The sequence below is a fragment of the Tyto alba genome, unplaced genomic scaffold (assembly GCF_018691265.1).
Source record: "Tyto alba isolate M040663 unplaced genomic scaffold, T.alba_DEE_v4.0 Super-Scaffold_7, whole genome shotgun sequence".
In the NCBI taxonomy this organism is placed as follows: Eukaryota; Metazoa; Chordata; class Aves; order Strigiformes; family Tytonidae; genus Tyto; species Tyto alba.
In genome coordinates, this window is record NW_024881328.1 from 39,642,575 (window position 1) to 39,662,188 (window position 19,614).

General features: G+C 41.1%; 1 protein-coding gene across 5 annotated transcripts in view; it reads left to right on the top strand.

Annotated features, from left to right (window-relative positions):
- SPAG16 (sperm associated antigen 16) overlaps window positions 1–19,614 on the top strand; it is a 421,290-nt gene that overhangs the window by 60,393 nt on the left and 341,283 nt on the right. For all 5 annotated transcript variants that reach the window (XM_033010723.2, XM_042783833.1, XM_042783830.1 and 2 more), the window contains exon 10: window positions 9,880–10,010. In XM_033010723.2, coding sequence (XP_032866614.2) covers window positions 9,880–10,010 — 131 coding nt within the window. The remainder of the gene's footprint in view (window positions 1–9,879; window positions 10,011–19,614) is intronic.

The window sequence follows — 19,614 nt, forward strand, 5'->3', positions numbered from 1 at the left end:
GGATGGGGGAGAGAATCAAAACAAAAAAAGTATAACACGTGGGTTGAGCTAATGTACCTATTTCTGTCCTATTAAACTTAATAAGACAGAAAAGAAATAAAATAATGGTAATATTAATAAGAATAATATGAAAATAATAATAATAAAATAATTAGAATATACTAAACAAGTGATGCCCAGTCAGTTCCCGAGCAGCGATCCACCCCTCGTGGCCAGCTCCCCCCAGTTTATATACTGGACAGGATGTTATATGGTATGGAATGTTTCTTTGATCAGTTGGGGTCAGCTGTCCTGGCTGTGTCCCCTCCCAACTCCTTGTGCGCCCCCCGCCCCGTTCCAGCCTTCTTGCTGTCAGGGCACGAGAAGCTGAGAAATCCTTGACATTAGTGTAAATGCTACTTAGCAACAACTGAAAACAGTGTGTTATCAACATTATTCACATACTAAATCCAAAGCACAGCACTATACCAGCTACTAGGAAGAAAATTAACTCTATCCCAGCCAAAACCAGGACACAGAACTATAAGAGCCTACAAAATAATTGCATAGGAAAATAATATTGAGAAGTTTTTCTGCAAACAAATCTCTGTATGAAGATTCTTAGCTTCAAAGAGGAAACATAAATATGGTTTAGATGGAACAAAACTTAGCAGTGAACATCTACAGCTTCCATCAGACCCAGTCCTACTTTTTGTATAATCAAGTATAAAAACTAAATAAATGAAAAACTAGACTTTGGAGTGTTTTTGTTAGGCTATGTATGTGATTGAAACCAATCTACTGAAAAATATCTTCTAGGTCTTGGGTCTGTAATAGATGAACTGATCATTAAGTCATTAGCCCAGTTATTTTCACGATAATTTAAAAAGTTTGACTCAGGTTAACAGCATCCTTACAGAACATGCAGTGGAGAGAGCTTCTTAAATGGGAGACAAAATGATATTTTTTTGATAGTCTGTAGTTCTGAAATTTGCTGTATGCTCATTCCTAGAAATTAACAGGATGGCTACCATCGAGTTAAGTGCAAACAAATTGTAAAAAAAAAGTTAGTGGTTATTCCTGCTGTGTGTATACATTTTCAGATCAAAATACATTGATTTTATTCCATTCTTAATCTTAGTGGTTGATGGGCATTTTAAAGAGTACGGTAATTTCAGTCTTTCCTTTGAAAGCTTTTCACAGCAGGATGTCCTGAAAATGTTGCAAACATGAGTGATCAGCTAAGTCTTCAGAAAACTGTATAGTCTTTGTAAGTGGTTTTGTAATGACTAGTGTAGTCCTTAAAATATATTGTGCGGTTACCCTTCCATTCTTTAATGACAATCTATTTTTAATAAAGCCATTTAGCTTGGTTAATTAGTTAGTAATAAATCTCATAGTCTGCTGACTAATCTTAGAAAATATTTTAGATCACACTGATTGAAAATGAGGCTCCAGGGTTAACTATATATTATATATACATATATATATGTATTTTGACTTTTTATCAGCATTATACTGGCAAGAAAAGTCATTTGAAGAGTACAGAAAATCTGCCTCTGGATGCAAGTCATAGAGCTCACCTTCATGGAAAATAGTGGTAGAAAAAAAATAGGCCATGGAAAAATGGAGAATAGCCCATGCCAGTAATTTCACAGAGAGAGGCTGATATAAACCTTGATTCCAAGTTCTAGTCCAGTGTTTTATGTCAGTAGTATGCTATTTATCTTACCCATTTTTTTCCTTGAGGCTTCTTGCAACCTTTGAAGGTTCTTTCTCTACAGTTTAGCCCTGTGTTTTGATACAGCTTCTCTTCACTGCCTGGTGTATCTGGAAGCTTTCTTATCTTTCTTGTCCTCAGCTTCTGAAGTTTCAGGTCAAAGTAGATCATTGTTACTCTCACTTAAACTGGTACATTCTACTACGCTGTACTAAGCAACGTAATTTACTTTTGGAACTTAAAAGACTATTTCCAGCTTTTCTAAGAATATCACTGTAGCAGACTGTAAAGCCAGCACAGGCTCACAGATATTCTCCATTTAATACTACCTGATCATACTTGTGTAATGCCCTTTTTGGGACATGTCAACTGTGCATAGGTGAGACCAAGTGGACTGTATAGTCGTGACCTCAGACTATATGATCTGCTTCTGATCGAACTGTAGAGTGACCTGTGATAGGTCAGAGATTTACTCTATGGCCAGTACTAAAAATACATGTATTTAATTCCGTCAGTTTAGCTCTATCACCCAGTTCTATAGTAACAGGTTTTTCTTTTGGTTTGGAGCATCTATTTGCTATTTTAAAGCTCATGGTTAATCATTAATAATAACTTGATGCTCACATGCAGATACTGACAAAAAAAAATAATACTCAAACTATATTCTGTATCAAGAAGTAATACCAACTCTCTTTAGCAGAGCTGATCTTTTTGAAGTTGTGTTGTGAGTTTTGAATACTACTGTATGCCATTTACCTGCCTAAAAACCTGGACGGTTATTTTGAGTAGATTGTAAATAAGTGCAGATTGTGGTGTCCAAATAGCTATTTGAAAGGACCCTGAAGTCTTTTTCTTTAACTTGAATGTTATTATGAAGGGCCGTTCTCTCTAACTGAGGGCAAGTTTCTTTCTAGGGCCCATGCTGAATAATTTCCTAGTTCCTTGTTTGGGAAAGCTGATGTGTGTGTTTCCTTCTATCCAGAATCCTTCTGATGCTGCAATCCCTTTCTGCCCCTCATCTGGCACAGCCAGTTCTGGTTCCAGGCAATCTGTATTCTTTTTGGTGAAGAGCCTGAAAACTGAAGTCTGCTTTTGTCTGACTCGAGGTCAATTTGAGAAGGTTTATTGTGGAAAGCCCCCTCACGCAGTCCCTGCTACAGTCGGAGCTGGTGGCTGATGTGTCTGGCGCTGTCTGTGCTCACAGTCTGCAGGTCAAAGGTATCAATCTCGAGGAAGTCGCTGGGCATCAATTGCTGAAGCCAGTCCTCACTCTATCAAAGTTTGTTTTCTTTCATTAAGGTGATGCCATTAGTGTAATATGTATCAACCATAGTGATGATGATATGCAATGACAGAGTTATTTGGAGATTTACATAATACAGTTCAATTTATTAGCTGTTTTCACCTAAAATTAAGTCCTCTTGAGGCACATACTAGAATTCCCTCATCCTTCTGCATTACCCACCAACTGCAGCCAGGTCCTTGGGCAAAAGTAATTCCATGCATGGGCTTACCTATACCTGAAGCAGGAATAACACAGACAGTCTTCCCCAGCATGTTTTTAATGTGCACTACCAGAACTTTATCTCCATCTACATTGCGTAGAAGGTTGGACAAGGCAGGGACAGCCTGGGTGGCAGATCCTCTAGTATTGACTAACCAGGTGGCTTTTTCTAAATGCGTGTCCCAGTGTTTGAAAGTTCCACCACCCATTGCTCTCAGCATGGTCTTTAGCAACCCATTGTACCGCTCGATGTTCCCAGAGGCTGGTGCATGATAGGGGATGTGATATACCCACTCAATGCCATGTTCTTTGGCCCAGGTGTCTATAAGATTATTTTGGAAATGAGTCCCGTTACCTTACTCAATTCTTTCTGAGGTGCCATGCTGCCACAGGACTTGCTTTTCAAGGCCCAGAATAGTGTTCTGGGTGGTGGCGTGGGGCGCAGCATATGCCATCCGGTGGTTGCTTTCACCATTGTGAGCACATAACATTTGCCACGCCAAGTTTGTGGGAGTGTGATAAAATCAATCTGTCAGGCCGCCCCATATCTATACCTTAACCATCACCCTCCATACCAAAGAGGTTATAACTGCTTGGCTTGCCTGATTGCATCATGTTTCACATTCATGGATAACCTGTGCGATAGTGTCCATGGTTAAATCCACTTCTCGGTCATGAGCCCATCTGTATGTCTCATCTCTTCCTTGATGACCTGAGGAGTCATCGGGCCAGTGAGCCTTAAATTTTTCACCCTTATGTTGCCACTCCAGATCCCCTTGAGCCACGTTAATTCTAGTAGCTTGGTCTACCTGACGGTTGTTTTGATGTTCTTTCAGAAGCTCAAGTCTTAGGTACATGAGCATATACATGACATACTTTCACAGCCAAGTTCTCTACCTGAGCAACAATATCCTGTCATAAGTCAACAGCACAGGTGGGTTTGCCTCTACGCTGCCAGCCACTTCGCTTCCACTGCTGTAACCACCCCCACAGGGCATCTGCCACCATCCATGAGTCAGTGTAGAGACAGAGCACTGGCCACTTTTCTCGCTCAGCAATACCTACGGCCAGCTGGGTGGCTTTCACCTCTGCAAACTGACTGGGTTCACCCCCTTCAGCAGCATCTGAAACCTGTTGTGTGGGGCTCCACACAGCAGCCTTCCACCGTCGATGTTTCCCTGCAATGTGACGGGACCCGATGGTAAATAGGGCATATTGCTTCTCATTATCTGGTAGCTCATTATACGGTGGTGCCTCTTCAGCTCGGGTCACCTCTTCCTCTGGTGACATTTTGAAATCTTTGTTTTCTGGCCAATTTTTGATCACTTCCAATATTCCTGGGCAGCTAGGACTCCTTATTCGTGTCTGCTGTGTGCTGAGTGTGACCCACTTATTCCACGTAGCATCAGTTGCATGGTGTATAGAGGGACCCTCCCTCTGAACATCCAGCCCAGTACCGGCAGTCGGGGTGCCAGGAAGAGCTGTGCTTCAGTACCAATCACTTCTGAAGCAGCTCAAACCCCTTCGTTTGCTGCCAGTATCTCTTTTTCAGTTGGAGTATAGCAGGCTTCGATCCTCTATATCCTCAACTCCAAAACCCTGTGGGTTGACCCCAGGTTTCCCCTGGTGCTCTCTGCCAAAGAGACCAGGTAGGGCCATTCTCCCCGGCTGCAGTGTAGGGCACATTTTTAACATCTTGTCCTGCCCAAACCAGCTCAAGGGCTACTGCATGAACTATTTCCTGTTTAATTTGTTCAAAGGGTTGTTGTTGCTTAGGGACCGATGTAAAATATTTTTTTTTCTGGGTCACTTGATAGAGAGGTCTTACAATCTGACTGTAATTTGGAATATGCATTCTCCAGAAACCCACAACACCTAAAAAAGCTTGTGTTTCCTTTTTGCTAGTCAGTGGGGACATAGCTGTTATTTTATCAACCACATCCATTGGAATCCGACGCCATCCATCTAGCCATTTTATTCCTAAAAACTGAATCTCCTGCACAGGCCCACTTGATGGCAAAACTGGCTCTCAGAAGGATTTGAACTATTTTATCTCTTTCTCAAAAATTTCTTCTGCTGTATTTCCCCATACAATGTCATCAATGTAACACAGGTGTTGCAGGGCTTCACCCTGCTCCAGTGCAGTCTGGATCAGTCCTTTGGCAAATGGTGGGGCTGTTTTTCCTCCCCTGTGGCAGTTGATTAGAGGTGTATTTGGACAGCCCTCCAGGTGAAAGCAAACTGTGGCCTGCATTCTGCTGCCAAAGGGATAGAGGAGGAGGCACTGGCAATATCAGTTGTGGCGTACCACTTGGCTGCCTTTGACTCCAGTTGATATCGAAGCTCTAGCATGTCTGGCACGGCAGCACTCAGCAGTGGTGTGACTTTGTTCAGGTCCCAATAGTCCACTGTCAGTCTCCGCTCTCCGTTAGACTTCCACACTGGCCATATGGGGCTGTTAAAGGGTGAGTGAGTCTTGCTGATCAGTCTTGCTCTCTAGTCGACGAATCAGTTGGTGGATGGGAACTACAGAGTCTCTGTTGGTGCGATATTGCCATCAGTGCACTGCTGTAGTAGTGATTGGCACCTGTTGTTCTTCGACCCTCAGCAATCCCACAACAGAAGGGTCCTCTGAGAGACGAGGCAAAGCAAACAGCTGTTTGATTTCCTCTGTCTCCAAGGCAGCTATACCGAAAGCCCACCGGTACCCTTTTGGGTCCTTGAAATACCCTCTCCTGAGATAGTCTATACTCAGAATGCATGGAGCTTCTGGGCCAGTCACAAATAGGGGTGCTTTTGCCACTCATTCCCAGTTAGGCTCACCTCAGCCTCCTACACAGTCAGCTGTTGAGACCCCCCTGTCACTCCTGAAATACAAATTGGCTATGTCCCTTTAGATTTTGATGGCATCAGGGTGCATTGGGCACCAGTGTCTACCAGAGTCTTATACTCCTGGGTGTCAGATGTGCCAGGCCATCGAATCCACACAGTCCAGTAAACACAATTGTCCCTCTCCTCCATCTGGCTGGAGGCAGGGCCCCTCTAATTCTGCTCATAGTACCCATTATTGATGAAGGGGTTAGTGCGGTCTGTGCGAATCTCGGTCTCATCCTGGTCACTCACTTCTTGTAAGAATGACTTGGAAGTTCTCCTCATAGGATCAGGAGCAAAGTCAAATCTTCTACGCAGTTTGGGTAATTGATTAGCAGAGACTGGAGCGGCATTTCTCCTGAAAGAACCTTGATTTGTAGCTGTTCTTCCTTCCAACTCTCTCACCCTCTCTTCTAGAAGGTAGGTAGGTTTCCCATCCCATTTTCTCATGTCATCTCCGTGGTCGTGCAGGCAATACCATAGTATCCCCCGTGGTGTATACTGACTCTCTCGAGTAGGGAAACGTTTGCTCCTAATAGCTGGGATCCTAGTCCTTGCAGGTGGATAGTAGGACATGTCCTCTCTGAGTTTCTGGACTTCTCTGGATATTTCCTCCACAGCCACAAGAGTGGAGGAAGGGAGACTGTCTTCATATCGCCGGAGTCGGCGAGCCAATTCATCCACTGTTGGTCCCTCTTCATCTCTCCAGTCCATTATTGCTAATACATTGGCATGCGGCGATGGCGCGCTCCGTATAAACTTCCGCCACATGGACCGGGTGCACTGGACTTCATCTGGGTCTGTGGGTAGCCACACATCGTCTGGGTCATAATAAACCACCTCCCGCACGGCTAATTCCCTCAAGTATTGGATACCTCTCTCCATGGTGGTCCACTTACTTGGATGACATATAACATCTTCTTTGAAGGGGTACCTGTCTCTCACGCTTGACAGAAGTTGCCTCCAGAGGCTGAGGTTTTGTGTCCTACTTCCAATTGCCTTGTCAGTGCCCCCTTCCCTAGACAGGGATCCTGGCTGCCTGGCCTCCCAGCCTGCCACACTGTTGGCCCCACTATCCCAGCATCGGAGCAGCCAGGTAACAAGGTGCTCACCTGGATGGCGGCTGAAATCCTTTTGCAGGTCTTGCAGCTCACTCAGGGGGAGGGATCGGGTGGTTACCACTGGTTCTGCCTCCTCCTCTTCCTCCTCCTCCTCCTCTTCTCCTGATGGCCCTGGTTCATCATCATCTTTTACAGTGCAAAGTGATTTTTTTGTATTTTTGTTCTTATGTATGGGAGCCACTGACACCACGATGGGTTGGTTCTCTGGTTCACCTGCAGTGCCTGTTGTAGGGGTCACATTAGCTGCAGTACCTGTTGCCAGAACTGGAGTGGCTGCAGTGCCTGTCGTAGGGGTCACATTAGCTATGTTACCTGTTGCCAGAACTGGAGTGGCTGTAGTGCCTGTCGTAGAGGTCACATTAGCTGCAGTACCTGTTGCCAGAACTGGAGTGGCTGCAGTGCCTGTCATTTTGTTATCAGATCTAGAGACCCCTTCTTTTTGAGGGTACTGCATAGTGGTGAGCAGGGCTCGGTAGGCGTGGGCCAGGCCCCAGCATGTTGCAGTGATTTGTGTCTCTCTGGAGTTACCAGGATGACAGCACACCTTTTCTAAATACTTTACTAGTTTCTCAGGATCCTGCACTTGTTCAGGGGTGAAGTTCCAAAACACTGGAGGTAACCACTGTCCTAGATACTTGCCCATGCTGTCCCACACCCCCTGCCACTCATAATTCTCCAACCTTGGGGTAGATCTCCGAGTGAGACTCAGAAATAGTTGCATAACCCTGAACAAAACCTTAACCACGGTCAGGAACACGACAGCTCCTAGCAGTAAGACAATGACTTTAGTGTCAGCATTCCAAAGATATTCAAAATTCCCAACATTCTCAATTGTAAGCAGCCCAGAGAACGAAAAGATGGAAGAAGGTGTCTCCTGCTTGGGTTGGCTCTCCGAGGAGAAAAGGTAAAGGGTGTAATTGTTAACCCATTCCGCTAGATGACCCCCGAAGTACAGAGATGATGACCATGCTGAATACAAATACCAGACTAATCTCAGGACTGACATCTTTATCATGCCATAAATCACTGTTACATAGTACAGCAAAGCAAAAATCTTAATCCACCTCCCACAGGTGATAAGCAGCAGCATGGGGAATATATAGGGCAAGTAAGGTGATGTATAGCACAACTGTAAAAATGAAAACCACAATTCTAGGAGCCAGTAGATCGACATTGTAGCAAAATGAACCATCGGCATTATAACAAGGACCTGATAAACCACTATAATGAATGCGTATAACAAATTTGGTATAACACACGGATCAGACCTGTCATTATCTCAACCCTTGAGCCCCACATTGGGCACCAAAAAGGACTGTTGTAGTTTGAACCCGGCCGGCAGCCAAGCACCGGGCAGCTGCTCGCCCACCCTCCCCGGCCTGGGGATGGGGGAGGGAACTGGAGGGGCAAAGGGAGACTCGTAAGTTGAGATAAAAACAGTCTAATAATGGTGATAAAATAAAACAGTGACAGTAATAGAAAGTACAAACAGGCAATGCACAATGCAATTGCTCACCACCCGCTGACTGATGCCCAGCCCGTTCCCAGCCAGCGATCCCGAAATCCCAAGATCCCGCAGTCGCAATCCCGGAAGCGAGAGCGAGCCCCCTCCTTCCCTGCCACCCCCCCTTTATATACTGAGCATGGCGTTACATGCTCTGGAATATTTTGTTGGCCAGTTTGGGCCCGGTGCTCTGGCCCTGCTCCCTCCCAGCTTCTTGTGCACCTGCGCAGGGGCAGGACGAGGTGACTTGGAAAGTCCTTGGAATCCCAGCAATAACTGAAAACATCAGTGTGTTACTAGCATTTTTCTCATACCAAATCCCACACTGAATCCCAAACACAGCACTGGTCTAGCTACTAAGAAGAAACATTAACTTTATTCCAGCCGAAACCAGGACAAATATAAATGGAGTGATTTGGACAATGAAATAGCTCTTACATTCCAAATTGAAGGAGCTTTCTGGCTGCCAGTTGATGAAATGATAAGGTTTCTAGAAGTTAACTTATTTAAATCGTTATATGGTCCAGTGCAGGATAGATCACTTCATCTTAAATTAGTAGTTTTAAATGTACTGTTAAACAATTTTACAACTTTTTATTTTTTGTTTAATTCATTTACCTGAATTTTGACTTTAACTTTTGACTGTCTTCCACAAAATACTTGCTAAAATCAGAGATTGTCCTGAATTTAATATAGGCGATTTTATACTAACAATTCAACAGCCTTCCACTGCTGTTATGTTGAACTACGTAAGTGGTTTTTTTTTTCTAATTTGGAGGAAGAAGGGGTTTTGCTGTTATAAATGGTGAATTTATATTTGGTTGCAGGTAATGATTCATATTGGTGGCTGATCTCTTTCTAGAGCAATGCTGTATAACTGTCCAGAAGTCAGCTCATAGGAATATAATCTTAAAAGAACAAATTAATAAATCTTGTAGTATTCAGTTGTTCACTACAGACCCCAGTCTTCCAGGTATGCCTGCATGCAGCTTTAACAATATGTATCAAAATTAATCAAACCAGGACAACAGTGATTTAATAAATTGGAAATTGAACAGAGGAGAAAAATAGAGTGGAAACATAAGAAAAAATTGTGTTTTCAAAACAGTAACATAGTAAGTTTTATATTGTATGAACTTAAGCAGCATTTCTGATAATTAATTTTTTTTTTCCCCCCTAGGATTCAGAGTTCCCTGTTGATACTCAAGTGATCCCATACCTTGTGCGTGGTGAAGAATATACTCAACCTCTGAAATCTGGAGAGTATAAACTGAGCAACGTTTTAAAAGTGCACGATTTAGCAGTGAGCTGGTAAGAACCATTAACAGTACTTTAATTTTATTGTTATATACATGTTGAGCTTTATTTTTCAACAGGTCATTGAGAAGCATTTGCTTTAAGTAAATTTCTGAAAAACTACTGGCATCAGTCAGGGGGACATTTGTTCTGAAGAATATGAAAGTGGAAAAAATCATGAAATTTAGTGGGAGCATAAATACAGTAAAACACTTGGGCAGAATTGTTTACAGATTATGAGATTCATCTTTTATGTAAGAAGGGCTGGATTTGGTTAGTAGATATAAAAATGGGAACCAGAGATGACTGTAAACTCAGGTTCCAGGAAACTGAATTATAATGCTGAATATTTTTGCAATTTGTATTTGATTGCAGTTTATTCCTTTGGGTCAAAAATCAGAGGAGTTTAAATTTAGGTTATTTTGAGCATGCAAATAGCCTGTAAGCAGTGACATTTCAGGGCTTGCTAGCTGCAGCTGAGGAAGAATAAACATAAAAATATTTTAAAATAAAAAAGTTAGAGCTAATAGCAAAGTTTAGACAATTCTGTCACATTGTCTAGATATGAATATATTTTTAAATTAAGTTTTAAAATAATCAGTACTTCTGTCATTCAAATACATTTCATGTAGCTTGAGACTGTTCTTGCTGCACTCAGACTGCTAGTAGATTACTTCTGAAGGTATCTCCCTAAAGAAAAACTGTATTCCTATGCTTCATTTTAGAAGCTTAATTTCTTGTTGCATCTGAGAAACATAATCCAATGGAGTTATGTTATTAAAGTCTGAAAACTTGTGCAGTGTAATTCTGATGCAATTTAAGAGTTTGACAATTGACTGACTTGTTAAAAAAATAAATGCTGTGAAGAATTAGAGTAGTACACCATATAAACAGTACACAAAACCAGAGCCAAAGAAAGCAGTGGCACAAATTAGAACATGCTGATGTGGGTATAAGGTAAATCTTGTCTGTGAAAATGGAAACAAAATTTACATATTTAATAATTACAATGTAAATGTCTCAGATACTTTTTTTAGGTGGCTGCCCATATTTTATAATAAATATCCACTGTACTATTTTGAGTTTTGGCCTAGCTGGGTAGGCTTCTGCTTAGTCTCTCAGATGCTCAATTCTGGTTTTCTACCTGGCTAATCCCAAACCTGTATCTGTAAGGTAATATTTTGAAAATTTTTCTCCTGTATCATATAGTCATATCAGTCCAATCAGGAAAGAAATCTTGCAACTGGTGCCTCTGTGCTGCTACTCTGAGAAGGCTGTAGTAAATCCACTCAAAATATTAGCGGGTTATTGGGCTTATAGCTGAAGAACAGTAGATGCAAGACTGGTGTGTGTTTAAAAAAAAAAATTAAAAAAAAAAATCAGTCTGGATAAGGGGGAAGACACTCCCACAATTGACAAGATTTTCAGTGAGTCAGGTGAAGTTATGATCAAAATGTGACCTGTACAGGCTACAACATCACAAGATTTACACGCATGACAGGCTACAACGGGGCAAGTCAAAAGTAATCATTTTATGTTAATATTCACCTTGTTAAAAGTTCTCCTTTACCTGTAGTAGGAAGCCAGGTTTGAGTTGCAAATGACTTTGAAATGTTGTTGCAAACTGCTTGTAAATGTTAAAATATGTATTATGTGATTGAAAACAGTAAAAGTTCACAGGCTGCCAAGAAAGGACGCCTCTACCTAAATTTCTCAGTTATCTTGAACAAAAACAGAGAAATATCATACATGTTCATGTAAAACTATTTCTTGTATTCCTTATCTTTCTTCAATTATATTTTTATATCTTACTGAAAGTATTATTCTAGATCCTTATATCCAGTGCTTCTAGTTATTGCTAGAAGAGATACTCATATATTGGGGAATTCTGTGTATTTTCTGAAGTTAATAACTGGGTATCACACCTTCAGGATACAATGCAACTTTAGAAAGCAATTTACTGGAATAAAAATAAATTGGATGTCTTTAAACTTATTTGAAAACACTTTAGAACTTGCTTGGAGAAACAGCAACTAAACTGGAAAAAACAGTGAGGATGTATATTTAATTTCATATGCTGGCAATGTGATGTTGAATTTCACATAAAAATAATGCTTTAAAGAAAGTAAGAGCCTGGGATAGTGCTCTAAAATTAACTGAAATGCTTATTTTAAAAAATGTAAAAGTATAAAAGTATGTAAAGAACAAAACAAGAATTTTAAAGTGTTCTTGAAAAAATGTAAACAATCTATTTGACCTTTTCATTTGCTTAAAAATCTCTGTGTACATGCTGGATTGTAGTTTCCACATGTTTAAATGTGTCTAAAAAAACCATTTAAAGTTCATAGTCATTTCAATTAACAGTTTTTCCTATCTGAATACCACTATTTAAAATCCATCTTTTTCAGTGATTGAAAAGTCCAGTTTGCTAAAGGTAGGCCTTTTTTTAACAGCATGTCCCTTACTGTATGTTTTTTTTTAACACCATGGCTAATTTCAAATAAATTTGACAGAGGAATAACAGACTCAGAAGTAGTGAGGTTCCCATGTGTTTCAAGAAAATGTATCTCTGTGTTGAAGAAACGGTCACTTTAGCACCCTGTTGGCTGCAGGTGACCAGGAATTCAGAGAGGGAATAGAAGCTGTGAATGCTCTTTTTTTTTTTTCAGAAGAGCTTCAAATGGAGCTCATCCCTTATTAGATGTTATAGAATCCAATCTTAGGCACACAGCTAATGCACACAGATCTTAGGTTATCATTTTTAGTTTGACACACCTGCTATTCGGTCCTGAATCTGTCTTTCCTTGGAAGTCCAAGAGGTTATTAAATGCATAAATCGAGATTTTTCAGAGAAGAATGACATAAATTAAATTATCTATATGGGCAATTAAATAAAAATGGCCCATTTAAAGAAATTCTGAACTTCCACTAAATGTATTTATAGTAATTATGATTGTCTATTTGATTTCACAGACAGAAGGTGGAAATCAGTATCTACTAGGTGAGAATTATTTCTTGTGGTTCCTAAGATAGATGGAAAACATTCTATTGACTTAGGAAACTAAATTTTCTTTTTTACGATTTAGGTGTTTCTCACCAGAATTCGTGTATCAAAAAGACAGAACAGAATCTGGTTTGTCTATGCATATTACCAGGTTCCTTTGCATTTCGCTAGAAATTGGAGCACCTGCAAATCTAAACCCACAGTTTTTACATGCCTTAGAGCTGATGTAGATCAGTTCTTTACACCTTCATCAGTATTCATTGAAACTTGTATTTGCAGAGGGGGGAAAAAAAATCCTGTGGGAAACCATGTTTGCTTTCAGCTAAGCTGAATGTTTCCCACTTTCCAAATCATCATATAGGCATTCCTCTTCTGCATTAAACTCACATTTCTCCAGTGTCCTTGTAAATATCTTGGTAAATCTCACTGTGCCTGCAAGAATCATTATAAGATCTATAATGCTTAAATGATCTTCCCAATCTTACTTGCTTACTGTTCACTTTCTTCTCACCTGCTGTCTGCATCTTTCACGTAGCCCCAAGAGGTTTGCATGGTTTTCCATGGAAGGTACTTCTACAGTCACCGTATGCAATACTACATCTGTCATGGTTTATATTGTCTTCACTTGGGAGAAGAAAGATGCCCATGCAAACATTATTCAGTGCATTTTTAATGGTTAGTACAGTGTTGGAAAATAGGAAAATGTCATGTATTACTTTGGAGAGATGCTTATCTGAGATGCAGCTGAAAAATTAGCAGTCATTTACAATACTATATTTAGCATACAGTTTAATGTATTTTGTAGGTAGAAAGTGGTTCTATTTCTCTTGTTTAAATATCCTGTCAGAAAATTAGTGTTGTGGAAATACTGGCTATTTGCAGTTTAATTATGACCTTTTTAAATATCCCTTAACTCAAGTAGAATGACAGGTGAAGGCTCCATGGCCTTTTCTTGCCTTTTTTGTTAATTTTTTAAGAAGTTGTCTTGTTCCTCTCTTTCCCTCCCATGCCTCACAGACAGGGGCTACAGTTCTACATTCAAAGCTTATTTGATGTTTATCATGTATAGTAATTGCTGTAAAAATTCCACTTTTGATTATGGGTAGAATTTGTAAAGTATATGACCTAATACTTTAAATGGATGCTTTACCTAATAAGTATACCTGCATAAATGGAAAATGTATCGTATTATTCTTGTTTACATGTAACGCAATGTTCCCAAATCCTTTATCCTTGTTCGGTATTTTGTAAAAGAAAAAAGAGAGAATTGCAAATGCTCTGCTGAAGCACAGTAAAAATATGAAGCTGGAGATAATAAAGGAAAGCAAATACAAAATGTTTAGTGATTATCTAGGCTTTCCTGATGGGCTCAGTAAAAGATAACTTTTCTGTAGGGACTAATTCATCATTATATCTTGTTATACTGGTTTCACCCATTTTTTATCAGTGGATGCCAGAGAAGATTTTAAAAAACTTATCTCCTTGGGAACCATGCAAATTGACTTGCAATATAAAATTGTGTAGGTGATTATACAAGACTTATTCACAAATTAAACTTAAAGTTACAGTCTTGTAGTGTCTTGTGCAAAGTTATGGAGGTAGAACTGCACAGAAATTATTGCAAAATCCTGTACTCTTTCCTCTACTACTTTTTCTCCTTCTTAACATATAAATGCATGTGTACACACAGATGTACATACACATGCACACAGAGGAATAATCCTTGCAGGAAAGAGAATTCTTTATGAGTTTTGACATGAGGAACGTCTTTTGAAATAGATTATAGTCTTAAATTTGTTGTAAAATTAGATGATACTGATCTCCATTGTCTCTTTAGGGTTTCAAGTTTTCCACTTATATAGGTGATGAGGCAGAGAGAATTTAGCAGTAGTGTGAAGAACCATGCATTTTGTTGTGTTGGTCAAACTTTGATACCTGGGCTATGCTCTGGTTTGGTCCCTCTTAGATACACCTCCCAGTTTTCTATTTCATTCCCAAACTTCTGTTTTCATAGAGTTGCTTGTGGGAAGAGCAGGCCATTAAGATTGTGTTGTGTATAAACAAAGTAACAGAAGCAGTGCAGATAATTTTTAAGCAAACATCGTGGTAGTTTTTTTCTGTTGTTCCTCCTATTTGGAAAGAGCTCTGTATTAACATCTCAAAGCAACTTTCTCATAGTCTGTCTTGTCACTCCTTGATATTCTTTATTGTGATGTAGAGTTCTGACAACAGTTATCCTGATGGTTTGCTGAGACTGCTGCCTGTCACACTGACGAATGTTGTCTCCCTTTTTTCTGTGTTCTTCCCATTTGTTTCCCTCTCTCTGTTGTCTTAGAGATGGTGAAGTAATGTAATTTTGTTCCATGTCTGAGCAATGCCAAGTAAAATAGGGTCCATCTACCCAAAAGGTGATCAGTCACATGAATCATATTGTGTCCTCATATAACACAAGCTAGAAAACAGAGGATTCAAAGTCCAAAATTCATGTGGTGAAATCTCCTGTTGAAGAAGAAAAATTTGGGGAAGTAGGAAAAAATCTTTATTAATAATTTAAACTCTCTTCTTGCTTCCCTAAGGCATTAAAAAAGATATTTTTTTATTAAACTACATTTTTCCATTAACAGTAAAACTTTTTAATTGTGCCATCATGTGCTGATTTCTTGCATGGGTAGCCACAGTGAATTGGAGATTTGCATTAGCAACATCAACTGCTGCTTAATTTTCCTACGGAAATTATACCTGTTTGTAAAGGAATATGCATACAAGGGAGCTACTGCATATCCTAACCTCTCATGCTGTAGCCATTTTGATCATTTTAGCTCCAGCATAGCAGATTTTGAAGCTTTTCAACTTCGGTGATTCAGAAGTGACCTGGGCTTTTTCTTTTCACTTTGTTTTGTATCTTATTCATTACCATTTCCACCCCATGCTTCAGATTCAAGTCCATGACTGTTAAAAGGAAATTTGGGTTTTTTTTAAAGTATGGATTTCAAAACTGTATCTCTGACAGCTAACTAAGATTTAGCTCTGGAATGGAACTGTTTTTTCTTATCAAACTGCTCTGGAACTATGAGGCTTGTGTATTTCCCTGTGACTAGCCATCCCAACATGTGATCTTTCATGTTAGCGCTTTCAAAATATTTACACAATGTTGCTGAGACAAAGGAACACGTTTCTAAAATATATTTAGGAGAGAATGCCCTTGTTTTCAGATCTTAGACATTCCATGAAAACCAATGTATCTCCTTGTAATTCTGTAAGCAAATAATTTATAATATTGAACCTTTCAAAAGCTTACTATATAAGGAATTAACTTTTTTATTAAAACTGCAGATATCCCTTTTCTGTTATTGTTCTTCAAAAGCCAAAGCTTTAATAATTTCTTCAACTTGTATATATAACACTGAGGTCAAAGTTGAAGAAAGTGAATCTCACCTTCGTATAACAATACTCAGTCCCTACTGTCTAGGTGTAACTCTTATTCAGAGACAGTGAGGTGGACTGAAAACTGCCTGAATGGCCAGGTGCAGAGGGTGGTGATCAGGGGCACAAAGTCCAGTTGGAGGCCACTAACTAGCGGTGAATCCCAGGGGTCAGTACTGGCTCCAGTCCTGGTTAAGCTCTTCATTAATGGTCTGGGTGACGGGGCAGAGCATACCCTCAGCAAGTTTGGAGATGATACCAGACTGGGAGGAGTGGGTGACACACCAGAAGGTCATGCTGCCATCCAGAGGGATCTCAACAGGCTGGAGAAATGGGCCTACAGGAACTTCATAAAGTTCAGCGAGGAGAATTGTAAAGTCCTGCACCTGGGGAGGAACAACCCCGGGCACCAGGACGTGCTGGGGACTGTCCAGCTGGAAAGCAGCAAAAAAAGGACCTGGGGCCCCTTGCGGGAGAGAAGGTGAACGGTATCTGGGGCTGAGTCAGGAGGAGGGTTTCCAGCAGGTCGAGGGAGGAGATCCTTCCCCTCTGCTCATCACCGGTGGGGCCGCTCCTGGAGTGCTGGGGCCAGTTCTGGGCTCCCCAGCGCAAGAGAGACATGGACTCACCGGAGAGAGTCCAGTGAAGGACCACGAAGGTGAGGAAGGGACTGGAGAGTGTCTGCTGTGAGGACGGGCTGAGCGAGCTGGGGCTGGGCAGCCTGGAGAAGAGAAGGCTCCGGGGGATCTCGTTCGTGTGTTTCGGTATCTGCAGGGAGGGTGCAAAGCAGATGGAGCCGGGCTTTTCTCAGTGGAGCCCAGTGACAGGACCGGAGGCGACTGGGCACAAACTGAACCACAGGAGGGTCCCTCTGAACGTATGGAAAAACTCTTTCGCTGCGAGGGTGACCGAGCACTGGCACAGCTTGCCCAGGGAGGTTGTGGAGTCTCCATCCTTGGAGATATTCAAATGCCATCTGGACATCTAGGTGGCCCCGCTTGAGCAGGGGGGTTGGACCAGATGACCTCCAGAGGTCCTTTCCAACCTCAAGCATTCTGTGATTTAATTATATATAGAAGTGCGCATAAACACATAAATAACATGTATATTTTTTTTTATATATATAGTAATACTTTTACATATATGTGCTATTCATTTTAATGTCTGTTGAATAAGTGTAATCAGTGCAGTTGCAGTGTTGGATTTCTGTGTGTGCCGAAATATTCAAATACTCAGTTCTGCCTCTCTTGAGATAATTCAAATTCTGCCTTTTTTCAAAAGTAGAAGTAGCATGAGTGGAAGCTTGGGTTGATCCTTATCTCCTTGTATATATGCAAAGAAATTCCTATTGCTCCTATTTTATTTCCTCTCTCCTCATTTTAACAACTTTGAATATGTTTGGAAAAGCTAATGCAAGAGAGATGGTTAATGTAGAATTAACAAGAGTCACTCAGTGCATCTTCCTGACACAAGGGAGAAAAAAGAGCTGCTTCACCTGAGTCACTGAACAGATCAGTCTGTACACTTGCAGCAAGCTTTTTTTTTTTTTGTGGTGTTTTAAATTGTTAACTTTATCTGACACACCCTGACAAGTATTTTAGCATTAAATTAATGTTAATAATAAATTTGCTATATCTGTCTTTACAGTGTAGGAAATTCAAGTAATTTCCTTCTATAAATGCTTGCATTAACGTCGTCTTTTCCCCATGACTGAAAAGTCATTTCACTCACCTTGATGAGAAGTACACAGGCGTGTTACCACTGCAAAGAAATGAAGTTCTTATCCTCCTGCCAAAGGACAAGTGACAAATAGCCCTAAAGCCTCCAAGTGTGGTGCGGGTACCCCTACCCCCGCCTCCAGCGGGATGGGAAGAATCGGCTTTGCCTGGCTTGTTCCCCAGCGGTGCCTCTGCCCTCGTGGAAGCGCGTGTGGCAGGTGTCGGTCCCGGAGCTCAGCACCCGGAGGGCCCGGAGCCCTCTCAGGCGCGGCTGGATGAGGCCGGTGCAAGGCAGCCGGGGCTCGAGCAGCTCGCAGAAACCTGGGTGCCTGCAGCCCAAGCTCCGAGCAGCCAGCATGGAAACGCCAAAGCTCAGTCAGGGAGCGAAGAGTGCCGGGATGCAGTGGGCAGCGCAGGTTTAATTTAGATCTAATGCGCAGTAAAGACAGAGCTGGCGTATGTATCTGCGTGTGTGCTCATACGGCTCTGACTGCCCCGCTAGCTGAGGCCTCATGCACGCACTTACCTCCTCGGCAGTCCTGCGAGGCAGTATTATCCTCATGTGAACTAATTCCTGCAAGATTAGCTAAGTGGGAGATCCAGAAATTAAATTCATGTCTTCCAAGTCACAGTTCAGTGCTTTAACCTTCAATTTCAGAGTACCACTGTTTCCTATACAAATTAAGTTCTTAATTTCCTTCTGCATTAAGGCCCACATTGTAACGGTGAGATTATTTCACGGACTTCAGTCTGTTCATTATTGTACAGTCTCTAGAACAGCTTTAATGCAGTTTATACGGAAGAAGTACTCATAGGAAAATGTCAAATGAAGCTTAGCTCTCTGTAATACAGTTTAATAAAGAGAAAAAGTGAGCTCTCCGTGAATAATCAGCAAGAACTGTGTGGATCACACTTTGATAAGCTCTGTGAGGGCTTGCTGCAGCAGTGCTATGAATGCACACCTCCTGGCTATGACCCTTTCAGCCTCATTTGTAGCTTTTTCTACCTCACACAGTAATAAGAAGAGAAGAAGATTGTTCCCTTAGCCCCACATTTGCCTCTTTCCCCCCACTCGCTTTTTCCTGGTCAATGTGCCTTCCTGTTCCTCTCGGTAAGCTTAAGAAGCCTCTTAAGTCTTAAGAAGCCTATTTATTTCTCAGTATCTTTGTCTGCAACTTTGGCCAGAAGTGATTATTCCTGTGGGAAGGCATTGGCCATCACTTTAATGGGCAGCTTGAAACCGTAGCAGTAATAATTTGAAATCATAGTGTGGTCTTTTATGGTGCACACAAGAAATGAGCTGGGTATCTCTGTAATTCTGTTAGTGAACAAGCATCTTTATCAGAAAAACAAAATTTTCGGGGAAGGTCAACAGAGGGAAAGCATATAGTTTTGTGGGGGCTTTTTTATTAGTTACCTTCAGAGTTTTTGAAGCAGTTTGCAGAAAAACCTGGAAGTACTTGTTTACAAAAAC